Genomic DNA, 16,665 nt, shown 5'->3' with positions numbered 1-16,665 from the left:
TGTTTTCTAACTGCTGTCAATCTAAAAATTCTAAACATGCAAGAGCTAATATTCTATTTATTCTACCGCTGCCTGCTTACAATGGTTTGTCCAGCAGAGAGCCTAAGACGAAGGACCGTGTGCTCTGACGTTTGAACAGGGTGATGCGTCTTTCTGATGGCTTATTGTACTGTAAGTGGACTGAACCATGGGCTTGCTGTTTTCTCTGTACCTTTCTGTTAATGTCCCTTTTCTATATTCCTCAACCTGAGGTTTTATTTTATTAACGTATTTTCATAAAGAGTCATTACTGCAGGCCACATTGAATTTGTCTGTTCAGGACTGCTATGATATAACTTGTCTATGTGACTCTTGGATTAAAGTGGAAAACATGATGCAAGATTATATACATGTCTCTTGAATGTGTCTCACTTCTGTCTGTATCTTACACTGCAGTCGTATCTTTTTTTAGTTTCTAGAATTCCACTGACCCTTGCTCTTCTTGAGTGTTCACAATTGTCTTAAAGTGGAAGATGTCCTGGTCCTGATGCTGAAGCTTGTGTTTACAAAACCACTCAGACTTTCTTATAGGTAAGTGTATGTCTCCCTCTTGAGGTGAAATTCTGCATGTCCTTATAGCTAATATCCTTGTGTCCTGATTGCAGAGTTATGCTTTTCAAGTGATTTAGTTCACTTTATTTATTAGACAATTAAAAAAGTGAATCGGTGGTACTTATGTCAGATGTAAGAATGTAAGAATGTAAGAAAACAGTCAAGGATGAAACAAAGCCATGGACTTATTTCCTTTGTGGTCCTTGCTGTTATGAATGTTCAAATTAATGGTGAGTTGGTGGCAGTCCTCTAGTTATCTATAGTACCAGCTTCTTTGCATCTGGTAAGTTACAACATTCCAAAGCAATCGATTGTTATATACACTAAGTGCAATACTATTTACATCCATAAATAATCAATATTATTTGGTTTGTTATATTTTAGTGGTAGCTTGTTCCATTGTATGGAATCAGACATACAATTTCACATTTCTATAACGGACATTTTAAACATTGTGTGTAATGTTTTGCATTTGGATGGTGCCAGTTGTAATTGTATTGATCTGGTATTGATTCCAGCTCCCAGAGCCTTTCACTAGTCATTTATGGTTATTAAATGAAATATCTGATGTATGATGTGCATCTCAATAGGTCATTTGGGTCTGCTAATATCACTGCTCAATTATACCGGCCCTGTCATTGCCTTCATTGATTACATGTTGGTGCCTATGGACATTCTGTCTCACATAACCTAAAAATAAATAAAAACACGTGATAATTTACCAGATCATTGCTTTTGTCTTTTCTGTTTTCTCCTTGTATGTTTTAAGCTTTTTATGTCTATAGAAATAAGCAGAACCATACCATATTAAAGGGATTTCCAGAAATTAGTGCTTCTGTTTTTAGATTATTTGTATGTTTTGTTTGAAAATCACATAAACCAATCCAAACATTACACAAATGAGAATGACATGACTGGGTCTGTCACACACACAGAACCCAATAAAAAAACATTGAACAATTTCCCACTGAAGCTAAAATTATTTTACTTCCAGAAGAACTGGGGGTGAAGCAGACATAGACAAGAATTACAAATTAATTTGTTAGAGATTTTGTATATTACCGAAGGAAACTTCAGTATCTCAAACAAGCAATGGCATTAGTTTTTTTGTTATTGTGTGTGTTTAGGTTATGACAGACAGAATGTCCATAGGCACCAACATCAATGAAGGCAATGACAGGGCCGGTATAATTGAGCGGTGATATTAGCAGACCCAAATGACCTATTGAGATGTACATCATACATCATATATTTCATTCAATAACCATAAATGACCAGAATAGTTTTTCCCAATTAAGTTGATTATTTTCTTGTTTTCTCCTCCAAAGTCTTAGCATAGGCTTATACTTTGTAGGCTTAGACTTTTCTAAGTACCCTGCGTCTTTGGGTACTTAGAAAGGTGCTACCTAAATTTCAGATATTATTATCATTATTATTATTATTATAGTAATCATATAGCAGCTGGTGGGTTATGATGGTCTTATACAGTATCCTTATATTAGATGTTTTGGCTGTTTCTCAGCAGGGCTGGAGTCAGAGCAATGATGCCTTTGCCACACTTGAGTTAGATTATGTTTATTTTGAGGAAGAATTCAATAGAGATTTCGGTTTCATTTACAATGTAATGGCTTGGTCTACTGGTCCTAGTATTTGACATTAATGAAATGATTCCATTGTGAACAACACTGTATTTCTATTCTAGAAAGTGACCACTTGTATATTGCTCTTGGGATGGGGGGTTAGTCAGGATTATTGACAAGGACTGAAATGGATATGGAACTGTTACCTCTGCGACCTGATTCCGGATAACAGGTGCATGGATGGATGGATGGATGGATGGATATAGATTCAGCATAAAACATGAATAGTTTATAATAATAAAGCATAAGTAATCTATTGGGTTTGTTGAAGCTCATTATACATAAAAAAAATATATATATATTTTTTTTATCCTTTATTGATAGGAGAGTAGACTGAAAAGAAATGGGGAGAGAGATGGGGGGGGTGACACGCAGAAAAGGTCGTCGGGATCGGAATTCGAACCCGCGACACACTGTCAGGATTACCAGCCTAGGTTACGCCAGCCAGCCAAGCTCATTATACATTTAAAGTGCAATTAAAACCTAATGTTTTGATAGTTTGCAGAATATTTAAGTCAGTTTAAGTAAATAGGGTTCATCCTCTTTCAGATATCTTGTTTGTGGGTAAAGTGGTGGATGGGCGAATGGATGGACCGAGATAGTCATCCTTACTAATAAAGTACAATACAATACAATGTACGAGTACTGCACGTGACATCAGACTGTTGAACAAGGCATGACCACTGCCTGTCATCAGGCTGGCCTTGGACGTTGCTTTCCTTGTGGACCTACCTGTAGATTACACCAGTAAAGCAACCTTTTGTGGACTATGTGGTTGAACTTGACTCTTGCTGATACTCTGCACCTTAAAGGGATAGTTCACCCAAAAAAAATCTTTTTTTCTATCCATTAGTCACCCCATGGAGACTTCAATTGTCGCATTCCTCTGTGTGTCTCCTACCGGAACCGCTACCGGTCATCAAATTACTGGTTTAGGAATTTTCTATTGGTGTTGATACTTACATTTTAGCCCATCTATTGTAAAGAGGGGAGAGGGGAAATAGTTTTCTCTAGTAGTTTATTTCTTTCCACATTAAAAACATGTTTGAAAGAGCAGAATGCCACAAGTGAGAGTGCCCAAGGCACACAATAGCGATGCGAGTGGGAAAGCTTAGAAGTAAAAAAAATAAAAAAATAAAAATCAATGTAAAATGGGTGTATATATTTTTAGGATATAGAATTTCAACAAGAGAAGATAACCTGCACACTGCCACTTGCAAGGTACACGTAGACTGATTTATTAAGGCAACGTTGCGGATAATCTTTTATTGTTGATTCCTTCTCCTCTCCACCTTCGTCTTTGCGCTTACCTCATCTACCTCGTCTTCCTTCTGTTTTCTCTCCTGCTACTCTTCACACTCCTCCTCTATCTCAGTGGTCCTTAAACGTTTTAAATGTCAAGGACCCCCATGTTGGTATGCATTAAGCCACGGATCCCCATAACTCTTGAGAGTGTACAAATGGAACATTTGTGTACATTTGAACGCACTCAAAAGGGTTAAATGTGTACGCTCTCAGAGTTACAGACCAATATTTGGTTCCTAACCATCAATCATTTATCAGGGGGACCCCTGGGGGTCCCTTGACCCCACTTTGAGAACCACCGCTTTTCTTCTTCTTCTTCGGCTTCTTCTTCACTCTGTTCACGCCTCTGTTCACTGGGTCTCAGCTGTTGCATTTATGAAAACAAGACTCTCCATTATGCCCACATTGTCATCATTGGAAAAACCGCATCTATCTAACCAGCTCGGGTCAGCTCAACGATTTCTGATATGAGTGCTGAGTTTTGATGGGTGATTGCACTTCAAAATGTGTGCGGTGACAGCGGGGGGAGGGGAGGGGGGTGATTGATCGTTATGATTGGCTTGCAAACAACAAGCTGTCATTCTGGACACGTGGATCATAAATGTCTCCGTGGGGACGGGGCTGATTGGGTTATTTGATGCCCCGGTGCCGGTTTGGTTCAGTTTGAAATGGGATAGGCCTGAGTGTTAGGATTGATTCTATTAAGGCCTGTTGGACATTACAGGTAATGAGATTTCTGCCTAATGTCAGGTGGTGTGGTGAGAGACGGAGACGGAGAGAGACGGGACTGCTGTGGCCTTATGGTGATATGTCAGAAAGTACCATGGAGATGAGGTGTTACAGACACCTGAACCTTCATGTACTGTAACACAATATACATGTCTCTCTCCAAAATAAATGGTTGTTCAAAGTAGGACTCCTCAGTTGATGAGTTGAGTCAAATTAGTCTGGAATAAGACTAAAAAACCAAAATGAATTTACAAAGAGATCCATGTTACATGCTGGGTGAGAGAATCTCTGTATTACTGAGTATAGGCAATGCTGTAATTGTCAGGTTTATTTGTATAGACCTTAATCACTGTTACAGTCTGTTACAGCCTTTACAGGCCCACATTTAACAAAGGAAACAAACAACACTCAGCTGTCCTCAGACCCTCAAACGAGCAAAGAAATACACCCTTCGGGCAGACGGGTGTGAAACGGTCAGTCATAAGAGCAGTTGTATTTTCTTTGTGATTGTTAATAGTTATTTTAATGAGAAATTGGGAAAGATTCCCAAGAATGTTGTCCTATTATAGCGAGCATTGGTTCACTTTTTGAACCTTTATTTAATTTAGTTGATTGTCACATCAGACTATTAGTCGAAAAGCTTCCTTCATGTGGAAAGCCTAGTTCAGACCAGAAATCGTGATGAGACTGATTTATGCTTCATCATACGCAATCTACAATCTCACAACGGAAGGTTCCCAGTTCAATCCCGGGCTCCCCCTGCCCTGAGTTAATGTCGAGGTGTCCTTGAGCAAGACACTGAACTTCCAACTGTTCCCAACGAGTAGGTTGGTGCCTTGCATGGTTTCCTCCACTGTATGCATGAATGGGTGCATGTAATGCAAATTCTTTGCAAAAAGCTTTGGATGAAGGTGCTATAGGCCTATACTTTAATTCTACCATTTACCATTTTTCATATGACGGAGCATAAGTTAAGCATTAGAACATTGCAGCAGTCTGAATCTCTCCTAAAAGACACCATGGATTTTATTACTCAGCTTTATCATTTTGACAATTTGAACCGATATCCCACATTCATCCTGACTGGACTTGATTTGGCTCTGGACTTGCACCGCTTTTTCCGTCTAACCAAGTCTCCAGGTTGCCGATCTACAAGGTATAGCCGAGCTTGTAGATCGGCTATTTTTGGCTGATGACCCCCCAGAATATGGATGCTGGGATTCAAGTGCTTTAAGGTTTTTGCATGATGCCAGGTCAGAGAACATCCCCCAACTGACTTCCTGGTTTATATGCCTGAGGTTGTTTCAACTAGGCCTACTTGCTTTATATGGTAAACATGTATTCCTACATACACATGGCCCTGCTCAGTGCAAGATTCACCCCTGATTATGCAAATATTTGTTATGGTTTAGTTTGAACACCAATGCACACCAAAATAATAATCAATTTTCACAATCCATTGTGTTTTGGAAAAATATATATTGGCATGTTTCAGATTTGGAATGGTTCTTAGTGTGATCTCCAGGCTCACAGTTTCTCAGTTGTATTGATTCAAATGACTTCAGTGACGAATGCGATAGTCACCAAGTAAGCTTTTTGGACACATGAGTAATCTATAATGGGAGAGACATCTACACCACGCTCTTCACCAAACCCCCAGACACAAATAGTATTTTACACTACTCAAGCTATCATTCTATCCCTCCCAGAAAAGGTCTGCCTTATAGTAAATTTTTTACACATGTGCATAAGGGATGATGAGATTTCATCAGACTGACTAATTGTGTGAGCTCAAAATGTCACTCGGGGCACTGTTTTGGTGCAATAAATCAGTTCTAAACTGGAGCCCAGCAGTGTGCAAGCAGTTTTCTTTCTTTCTTGCTTATCTTTGGCTTAGCACCTGCCTTATTTGGATGAGCCTGTTTCTTCTTACTAGGCTGTTAAAAATAGAAGCCCACAAAGTTTGATCAGTTTCTGAGGGGTGTCTTGGATCAGACATTTGCAAAAGCTTATGAGAAGAACAGACATTAATTATTCACCAGATGTAAAATCTAAACCAAAAACAAACAAAATACCAGAAAGAAACATCACTTCACAATGTAACGGGTTGTGAGCTTGTAGATCAGCTATCATCGCTATTTTTGCACGACACAGTTGTACTATGACTAAAATAGGACTTAAGTGGTTAATCAGACAAAACGATTATAACATTTTTTTTAAAGGTTGACGTTGATAAATGCGGGGGGAAATTATTAAAAAAAAACTGCTTCTTAATTATTAAATTAATCCAAAAAGTAATCAATCAAGCAATCGTGAAAAATAAACGACAGCTTCAGCCCTAACCATACCTTGATCTGGTAAGTAAGTCTTAAGAATTCTTGTTCACGCAAAAGAAAAAACGAGGCACCCACAACCTGATCAAATCAAGTGAAAATGAGTGAGGACACAGAGAGAGGAGGAGGAGGGAGGGTGGAGGGGGTGGACACAGTGAAGACGACAGTCAGGGGAGTGACGGACAGGGAGAGTGGAGGGGGGCTGGATGTTGTGATTGGGTCTCATATTTCTGGAGTGGTCCCACAGACAGATCTTCATACCAGACCCAGACCACAGGGTATACTCTGCTCTGTGTGTGTGCCTCTTCCACAGGGGGGTCTGGAAAGCTGCTCCAACTCATCCCAGATTACTGTCCTCCACTCACCTTCTCTCTTTCTCTACCTCCTCATCGTGTTTTCCCTGCCTGCCTGGCTGCCTTTTTTTTGCTGCCTTGCTTGCAAATCTTGTATTTGTACTTCAGATATGGTCAGCATCATTTTGCAGTGCGTGGAAGAGAAGCGGGGAGGCTGGAAATAAACTGTCGACCATCCAGGACTGGAAAAGCTTTGAACGGTCATTTTGTTTTACGAAGGTGAGAGTTTTAAATTTAAAATAAATTGCCAAATTTTCTTCCTCATATCTTTTCATTGCCTCCATTTTATTGTATTTGCAAAAGTACACCATTTATATACTTAACAGACTTTGAGCATTAAAAGTTTTTGTTATGTTTTATTATAATTGTTTATAGATGCTGACTTTAATGTTCATAGTTGTATCCATGCTGAAATTTTCCTAATTTTCCTCTTCTTAAAAAAAAAAGGTAATAATAATAAATATACTGTATATATTTTTATTTAATGTACTGTTCTTTGTTAGTTTTTTTTGTATTATTTGAAACATGTATAACATTTCTTGCAATGTGATACAAATTGCCTGTATGAATATGAATGGCAATACAAAAAAGTATAAAGAGTAATAAAACAATTACATTTATAGTTAGCTGTGATGGATCTTCATCTATAATTCATATTTTATCTTTTGGAGTTCAAATGTTCTTGAGCAACAGGTGATGGCTGGTGAGGCAAACCAGGCACTGAACAAAATGGCGAACTAGTGTGAAATGAATAAACTACACTGATTATCCCATCCCTCGCTCTCTCTATGTATCTATGCACCTACAGTATGTACATGTACTGTACGTATTTAGGTATGTACAGTATGCATCTACTTTCTCCCTCTATCTCTGTCTCTCTATTAATCTATCGTTCTCTCTCCCTTACTGCCTTGGTACTGTACGCCTCCGTTCCTACGATGTAGTATCCCTCTCTGTGCCACTGTCTGGCATTTCTCTCCTTGCGGCTGTGAACCCCTCCATGCTGAGAGGGAGAGCCCCTGTCGGCCTGATGTCTTCAGTGGTAGCCCCAGAGAAAGATGCCACAAATACCATGGGTCCCAAAGAGGTGAGTAGGCAAATCAAACATTCAGCCAATAATGGAAGTTTAAGAGAAAAAGAAAGTGTGATCTGTAGGTCTGTAAGGTCATTTGTTTTTAATTTAAATCATACAGTAGGTTGACAAAGCTGTAAAGGACTTATTTCTTTACTCACTAATTCCAGTCAGTCCGCCTGTCTCCCTGTGTGTCTTTTCTTCCTTTTGTACTTGCCTGTCTGTAAGCCAAAGTTCACTTGTTACAGCGTTGCAATTGTAACATAGATCAAAACTATAAAGCCTGGGTTGGTGTATGAATCATGCACACAATTAAGGTCACGTGCAGTTTCTGTTTTTAGTGAGGCATTCATTATGGGTGATGTAGCAGGATATTATGTTTATCCTGTTTCATGAAGAGAGTCTGCATATGAGGAGGACACAAGCACTCAACATTGAAAATTAAACACTTGTAGATGGGGCACTTCATCCACATGTCTGCCTGTATGACTTTATGTCCATCCATCCATCCATCCATCCCTCCATGCATCCATCCATCCGTGATATTTAATTCTATCCATCCAAGTGATGCTGATTCTTGGGAAATAGTTGAGTTCAGTAGTGGTCCCAGACTTCTATGGATCTCTCATCTTTCTATTCATTACACCGTTTCCATGTCATTCCATCATTTATTGTCCATCTAGTGTAAGTTGATCTTTCTAAAGGACCAGAATGGAGTTGAATGGATAGTTCACCCCCAAGTTGACTTTTTTCAAATCAATTACACACCCCATAGAGACTTGAATTAATGTTTTTTTGTCGCATTACTAAGCCAATAATTTGATGACCGGCGGCTCCGGTAGAAGACATTAGCATCTTTTCCGCCGGTCATCAAATTATTGGCTTAAGAATGGGGTGTGTAATTGATTCATGGGGTGTGTAATTGATAACAAATAAGTCAATTTTTTTGGGTGAACTATCCCTTTAAGCTTACTATCTCTGCCACACTGGCCGCAGCCATTTATATATCAATCTAACAATTCTGCCATGTCATATAATATATAACTTTCTCTTTGGGCCATTCAGGTGGTACTAATCTCTGGTGAAATGTGTCCAATAGCCGGACAGCGTTCAGTTCAAAAGAAACATCCTAGTGACCTCACTGATCTATCCTTTTCTAAGCCTTCTATTTCTTCCCATTCCATGCTCCAACTTACTATCTAATCTCATGTATTCACTGTGTCCCCGCACTTAAAAGGTTGAGCTGATCCTGGTGAAGGAACAGAATGGTGTCCAGTTCACCTCCTCCACCCTGGTGGCTCCCGGCCCCACCCAGACCCACCCCAGCGGGGGAGAGGAGAGAGAGACCTGGGGCAAGAAGATTGACTTCTTGCTGTCGGTGATCGGCTTCGCCGTGGACCTGGCCAACGTCTGGAGGTTCCCCTACCTCTGCTACAAGAACGGAGGAGGTGAGACGGGTGGAGCGGGCAAAGGGAAGGATTTGTCGAGAGAGAGAGAGAGAGAGAGAGAGGGGAGGGGAAGGAGTTGGGATGACCTTTAAAACATTTTAAACCTTCCTCAGACACACTTGTAGGGGGTTGAAAGAAGGACAGCGGAGGCTGTGGTGTATGTGCGCGTGTGTGTACTCCATGCGCACGGTATGTGTGTGTGTGTGCGCGTGTGTGTGTGCGCGTGTGCATCCTAGCATATTTTTGTGCATATTACATAGGCACCTCACCTGCATGTACTGTATGCACACGTGTGTGCACAGCACACATACCTGATATGTTTATGCATGTGTGTTTATGTGTCTTATACACGCTTGTGTGTGTGTGTGTGTGTGTGTGTGTGTGTGTGTGTGTGTGTGTGTGTGTGCGCGTGTTTGCTGTTTGAGGTCTGAATCTCTTTATAGAGATCAAAATAGGGGGGAAACCACCGCAGCTGCTGCTGCATAGATTAGCTCCAACAATCAGTAGGGTTAATGATAGCTGTTTAACACAGAGGCCTCATTATGTTTAAGAGTGGTAATGATGCACAGAGGTAGGGCTGGCACCCTGCTCTGCAGCCAGTTCAACAGATCTTACCCATCGGGTTTACAATGTTTCCCTGAACCCTGCATGTTGTCATAACTGATTTAATGAGAAGTACAGACTTCTCATTAAATTTTCACTGTAATCTCATTAAATCTCATTAAATTTACACACACACTTTCGGTGTGTGTGTAATTATAACTATATCAGCAGTGGTAGTGATTCTCAACCTGTGGGTCGGGACCCCCCATGGGGGTCCCACATGATTTTGGGGGGGTCCCCAGATGACAGTGAAGTGACAATTTAAGGACTTTTAAGACCTTTTTAATACCTAAAAAAATTAAAGAAAGAAAAGAAAAAATACCATATCTGCATTAAAAGTAATCAACTACCTATAATATAAAAACTGGTCAAACATTGGCCAAATTGTCAAATAATATGAGGCAAAAACTGTGAAAATAGACGATTTACAAGCTTACAACGCTTCGCAACCCGAGGCGTTGTAAGTTGGTAGATCTGCTATTTTCCCAATATTTATCTGTGGAACTGCTTGTCAGGATGGGGGGGGGGAGGGGCAGTTCATAAATGAATATTTTGGGTGGTCGTGGCCTGAAAAGGTTGAGAACCACTGCACTACGGTATCACACTGGGCCTTGTATGCCGTTAGACCTAACGTAAAGAGGAACTCCGCTCAACTTCACTGGGGGTAATGCTGATGCCCTTATTATGTTGGTAGAGTGGTAACGTTAATGCATACTGTAGTAATGGCTGACATCCTGTGTCAGACTGATGAATTCTACCATGACTCTTGATGAGAATGAAACAAAACAAATATATACGTAGCACTGGGACATGAGTGGAGCAGACTTTCATAGCGCGAGCGTCGCTTTCAGGTGGAAACATTGTATGAGCAAAACTGTTACTTTTCAGGAAATGGAAAAAATAACGTGTTTCAATGGATCCTTTACTATTTAATCCATTAAAACGTGGAACGCATCTGTGTCACTTAAGATTTCTTTGGCTATTCAAAAATAGCTGTGCCGCGCCATGAGCTTGTAGATCTGCTATTTTTTGAAAAATCGTGAAAACATGTTTTTTTCCAAAAGAAATTAGGATTTAGATTTTTTTTAAAGAAAAGCCTCAGGTCTTAATAGGTTAATCACAAGCTCTTGTTAATACTTTTCATCGGTTCAATATTTATAAAACCTGCACACACTTAATCACTTTCACAGGTTTTGCAAACGATAACAGATCTACAAGTTCACACGCTTTCTTAGCTTAGATCTGTTATTTTTGCTACTTTTGTGTGTCACTGTAATATGACAAAGTAGGACATTTACGATAAAAAAAAAAAAAAAGTTGAAAATGGAGACACAACATTTCTGCCCAACAGCAACGACAGGTAATGTTCCCCACCAATCATGAAGCTTAGCCTGCAGAATAATAACATAGAAACATAGGGCTCACTGACAAAAGAAGTAATCAATTCTGTTTCTAGAAGAAAAGGAGATATCCATCGGTATAAAAGTCTACGGCTGTTCTTACTGAATATTAAAACATGAGAAAGTTCATGTGCTAAAACCTATTTTAAGGATGAGAGCCAGTGCTTCTCAGACAGGGACCACAGCAGCATCAAAAAGGAAAAAAAGCTGACATAACGTTTTGACAGCGCCTTCTTCAGACTCTGAAGAAGACATTGTGCTGTCAAAACATCAGTAACTCTTTTTTTTGCACCTATTAAAAGTTTTGAAAGTGTGTGTGTGTGTGCGCACGTGCGTGCGCGTGCGCACACACACCATTTGTACACCTTTTAAATGATTTTCCATCTTTCTGTGGGTGTGCAGGTGCATTTCTGGTGCCCTACCTGTTCTTCATGGTGATAGCGGGCATGCCTCTCTTCTACATGGAGCTGGCACTGGGGCAGTACAACAGAGAGGGGGCTGCGGGGGTCTGGAAGATATGTCCCATATTCAAAGGTAAGCAGGACAGACACGCTCACACCCTTGTCAAAGTGTTCATTTAACTCTGAGCATGTACAATTGATGGAGTGTGCAAAAACATTTGTACAGGCAAACACATTGATACAATAACACTGAAGCTTTTACTGTGAAGCTATTACCTTATCTCTCTCATTCACTCACACACACACACACACACACACACACACACACACACACACACACACACACACACACACACACACACACACACACACACACACACACACACACACATACACACACATACACACTAGGGGTGGGACGATATATCGATATCGCGATATATCGCGATACTTTCTCCCGCGATAACTAATCGATATACTGCCGAAAAATATAGATCTTTTTTTTTTTTTTTTTTTTTTTGTGATACGTTGTTTTTACTACTCTGTATTTGTGTAATGATGATTTTGAACTGTTTGGTGCTATTTTATGTGTTTATGAATTGAATACAAGGACTATCGTGATATATCGTTGGTGAAATTTCTTGCAATATATATTGAATATCGTGATATCGCAATATATCGAATATCGTCGAATATCGTGATATATATTGTTATCGTGGGCCTAATATCGTGATATATATCGTATCATGAGGTACCCATATCGTCCCACCCCTAATACACACACACTGAATGACTGACTGACTGACTGACTGCTGACTATGAGATTCAATTCAAAGAGGCCTCACAGGTAGTTTGTGGTACTATCTGTGTAGGCCCTATAAAGAGAAGGTGCATTCGCCATCTGTTTTGAATAAGGGGTGTCATGTTTTGCAATTAATTAAACTTACATAAACTATTTATGTTGTTAAGGCTTTGTGAATTCTATTTAAAATAAAGTATAGTTTTGGACCATGACAGAGGCGCGCCGACTCAGTAGACCTTGAGGCCAAGGAGTCGCGCCCGAGCGCCTCCAGGCGCGAGTGCCCGCGGCGACCGGCCGATGGTCTGCTAGTCGACTCAGCGCCGTCCGAGTTATGTACCGATAGGCACAGAATCGTAAATAATATTGGTGGGGACTGCGTTTGCCCCACTAACTGTGTAATTAAACTTACATAGACTATTTCTGTTTTAAAGGTTTGTGATTTCTATTTGACTGTGCAGGGCAGAGGCGTCAATTCTCTGAGTCATGGTAACCGCATACCCTCGGATTTAAAATTATTTTCACTATTTCTTAATTCCATTTAAAGATGTGTTTACATTATATTTTATAACTAAGGGATAGGTGCTATAAGGTTACAGGCTTGGAACCCAGTTAGCATATCTACAGTTCTGCTGTTCACACCTCCATTTTGGAAGACAATGAGCTCCCTGTTGATGGCCCAATTGCTGATGGCTCTTGGTATCAATGTGTCTTCATTAATATTCTCACTAACTCAACAATGAGATCTCCCACTCAACTCTGTGGTTTGATGTAGGTGATCAACTCCATTGTTTAGTTTAGTGAGAATTTGTGAAGGGTTTCAGTTCTGTTGGGCAGTTTAAAAGTTTAAACCACCTGGATATTTTGTGCTAAGTCTTGTGATCCATTCTTTTTCATGGAATCTTCTCTGTCCAATTGTCCAGCGGTCATTGTATTCCAAGCCACATACCTTTATAGCCTCAATTCCATGTGTCATAAAGTGTTGAACAATAGACCGCCGAAGTCTGACGTCATTTACACATCCTTTGTTTGTCTACCTGGTTCGCAGTTTTCCACCCCCGTTCTGAATCCCATAGACGTATTTAATATCGCGTCAAATAAGAACTGTGTTCCAAAAATAAACAAATGACCCCGGCGTGTTGACTCTTATGGATATGAAGCATCAACTGACGGTGAAAAAACGCTAATGTTACTTCCGCCAAATTAGTTACATTTTCGCCAGAAACAGACTGTATCAAATATAAGTGACTGACTATCATAAACGATACAGAACCCCCTCCCTGACAATAACGCCGACACGCGGTGTTTATTTTTGGACCACAATTCTTATATGAGACGATTCTAAGATGACCCAATGTTATTCTCCATAGAGAAATTACTTCCGCAAACCTGGGGATGAACGAGTCACGTCAGGACTTCGGTGCTCTATTAACAAATGGGTATCCTTTTCATTATTAATGGTATATTTATGTTGGCTTATTCTAATTGCTATGGAGTTGCTCGTCTCTCCTACATATTGTAATCCACATACTTGGCAAGTAATCAGATAAACACAATTTCTGGTGTTGTATGTGATGTTCTGTCTTAGGATAATTATATTTTTGTTTGTCCTGTTTTTAACAGTTTGTTTTGGGCTAAAGTAGTTAGGCCTTGTCCCAATTATCTGGTTCCATGGTTTCAATTTGCTGTGGACCAAGTGGTCTTTTAAGTTTTTGTTTCTCCTGTAGGCCGAGATTATGTTGAAGTTCTGTAAGAGGTCCCCTCCCCTGTTTTCAAAATTTCTTTTGATGGCTCTGTTTGCCAGTAAACTTTGGCTAGAAAATGTGGTTACTAAAGCTAGTGTGGGTTTCTCATTCCTTATTTTCACTTCCTGGAACGTGTTGTATGCTTTCCTGAGAAATGTTCGGTAATACTTTAGAATAACTATTCATTATAAGTAGTTAATAGATCATTCATAAACTGTTAGTTAATGAGTTATTAATGACTTGTTAATCATTTGTTAATAGTTAGTTAAGGATTAATAACAATGCCTTATAACTGCTCAATAGATCATTTATAAACCATTAGTTAATGAGTTATTAATGCCTTGTTAAATGTTTGTTAACAGCTAGTTAAGGAGTTGTAACCATGCCTTATAGATAGTTAATAGATTACTAACAAACTATTAGTTAATGAGTCATCAATGACTTGTTAAATATGTTTTAATAGTATGTTAAGGATTTACAAATATGCCTTATAGATAGCTAATAGATCACTCACAGAGTATTAGTTAACTGACTTATTAACTGTACGCTGATTATTTATAACTATGTCTTATAAATGCCTTATAACTAATTAATAGATTGTTTATAAACCATGAGTTAATGAGTTACTAATGTATTGTTAAATATTTGTTAACAGTTAGTTAAGGAGGTATAACTATCCCTTATAGATAATTTAGATACTACTTACAAACTATTAGTTAATGACTTGTTAATAACTTGTTAAATATTTACTACCTGTATGCTAATGATTTATAACTATGCCTTATATATGTTCAAAGGATTATGAACAAGCTATTAGTAAAACACTTACTAAAGACTAGTTAAGTATTTGTTAATAGTTAATATATGTTATTGGGTAGTTATTCTAAAGTTGCAACTATTCCTCATTTACTAACATGAGTTAAGTATTTGTTAATGGTTAATTTATGTTATTGGGTAGTTATTCTAAAGTTGCAACTACTCCTCATTTACTAACATGAGTTAAGTATTTGTTAATGGCTAATTTACTTTATTGGGTAGTTATTCTAAAGTTGCAACTACTCCTCATTTACTAACATGAGTTAAGTATTTGTTAATGGTTAATATATGTTATTGGGTAGTTATTCTAAAGTTGCCACTACTCCTCATTTACTAACTATTAACAAATACTTAACTTACCTTTTACAAATCAATTGTTAATGATTTGATTCCCATCTACTAATACCAGAGACACGTTGTACAACAGCAAATGGGTGGTACAGAAATTTGATGTGATACTGTGGACATATTTCACATTTTGGTACCTCAACCTTGTTCAATATTTTACAAAATAAATACCACAGATGAAATAATGAACAATTTATTTTGAATGAATAAAGAAAACAGTACAAAAATAACAAATGCATCCATCTAAAATAACAATAGCAAACAAAGAAATAGTCATATCAACAGTAATACAGTAATTAGAAATAACCAAAAGGAATACCTTCATAATCCCATCATAATCCGCCTTTACAGTCCAGATTACATAGCTTTATCCAGTGGATATACAGCACACACATTAGCTTTAGCTTTATAGCAGGCCTTCTGCAGTAAGCAGTATGGCCACAGCAACACCATGTGCTAAAATTGTAGCTATGCTAATATTGTAGCTAACAGGCTAATAAGTGTTCCCAAATTATAAATCTTACTCTTTTTCATCAAACAAACAAAAACGAATTCTTTACATTGACTAATAAACACAACAGTCCATACAATTTTCATGGTTTTGCACTACATCACCTGAAATGCATAAAATAGAATACACAATGTATACAGCACAATGGCCCCTTCTCTTGAGTCTTGTTCAGATGTTCACAATAACTGAACAACATCCTGCTCCTTTCAAAATAAAAGTCAGTTCAGCTTCAGAACTCCATTGAGACACACTGCCATCTACTGACACAAAGTGGTATTGGTACTACACTACAGACTAGTATAGTTGCATGAACTGAACAGTTTTTCTTCATTCAGTAGAAATTGCAGATCGACAAGCTCACACTTGAGCTTGTAGATCTGCTATTTCTAATCTGATATTTCTACTGAATGAAGAAAAACTCAAGAAAAATGCCCCTTTTCAACATTCCAGGCCATGACCAGAAATGGACTCATAACTGACCCCCAGGTGGGCCTTTTTAGAAACAATAACCCTCAATTTGGAATGTGTGAGGTTGCAATTATTTTCTTCTGTTTCTCTTCATTCGCCAGAA

At 38.7% G+C, this 16,665-nt stretch overlaps 1 protein-coding gene across 1 annotated transcript in view; it reads left to right on the top strand.

Moving 5' to 3' along the window:
- Positions 1-7,951: 7,951 nt before the first annotated feature.
- The window catches only part of slc6a3 (solute carrier family 6 member 3), a gene marked incomplete at both ends in the record, with an annotated part of 36,140 nt that continues 27,426 nt past the window's right edge, over positions 7,952-16,665 (top strand). The window contains 3 exons of the mRNA XM_080425909.1: positions 7,952-8,038; positions 9,261-9,471; positions 11,877-12,008. Of these exons, the coding sequence (XP_080282035.1) occupies positions 7,952-8,038; positions 9,261-9,471; positions 11,877-12,008 (430 nt within the window). The remainder of the gene's footprint in view (positions 8,039-9,260; positions 9,472-11,876; positions 12,009-16,665) is intronic.

The sequence above is a fragment of the Gymnoscopelus braueri genome (genome assembly GCF_963280865.1).
Source record: "Gymnoscopelus braueri genome assembly, chromosome: 4".
Classification (NCBI taxonomy): Eukaryota; Metazoa; Chordata; class Actinopteri; order Myctophiformes; family Myctophidae; genus Gymnoscopelus; species Gymnoscopelus braueri.
Note: the sequence above shows the minus strand (reverse complement) of the source record. Positions and strands in the feature narration are given on the sequence as shown.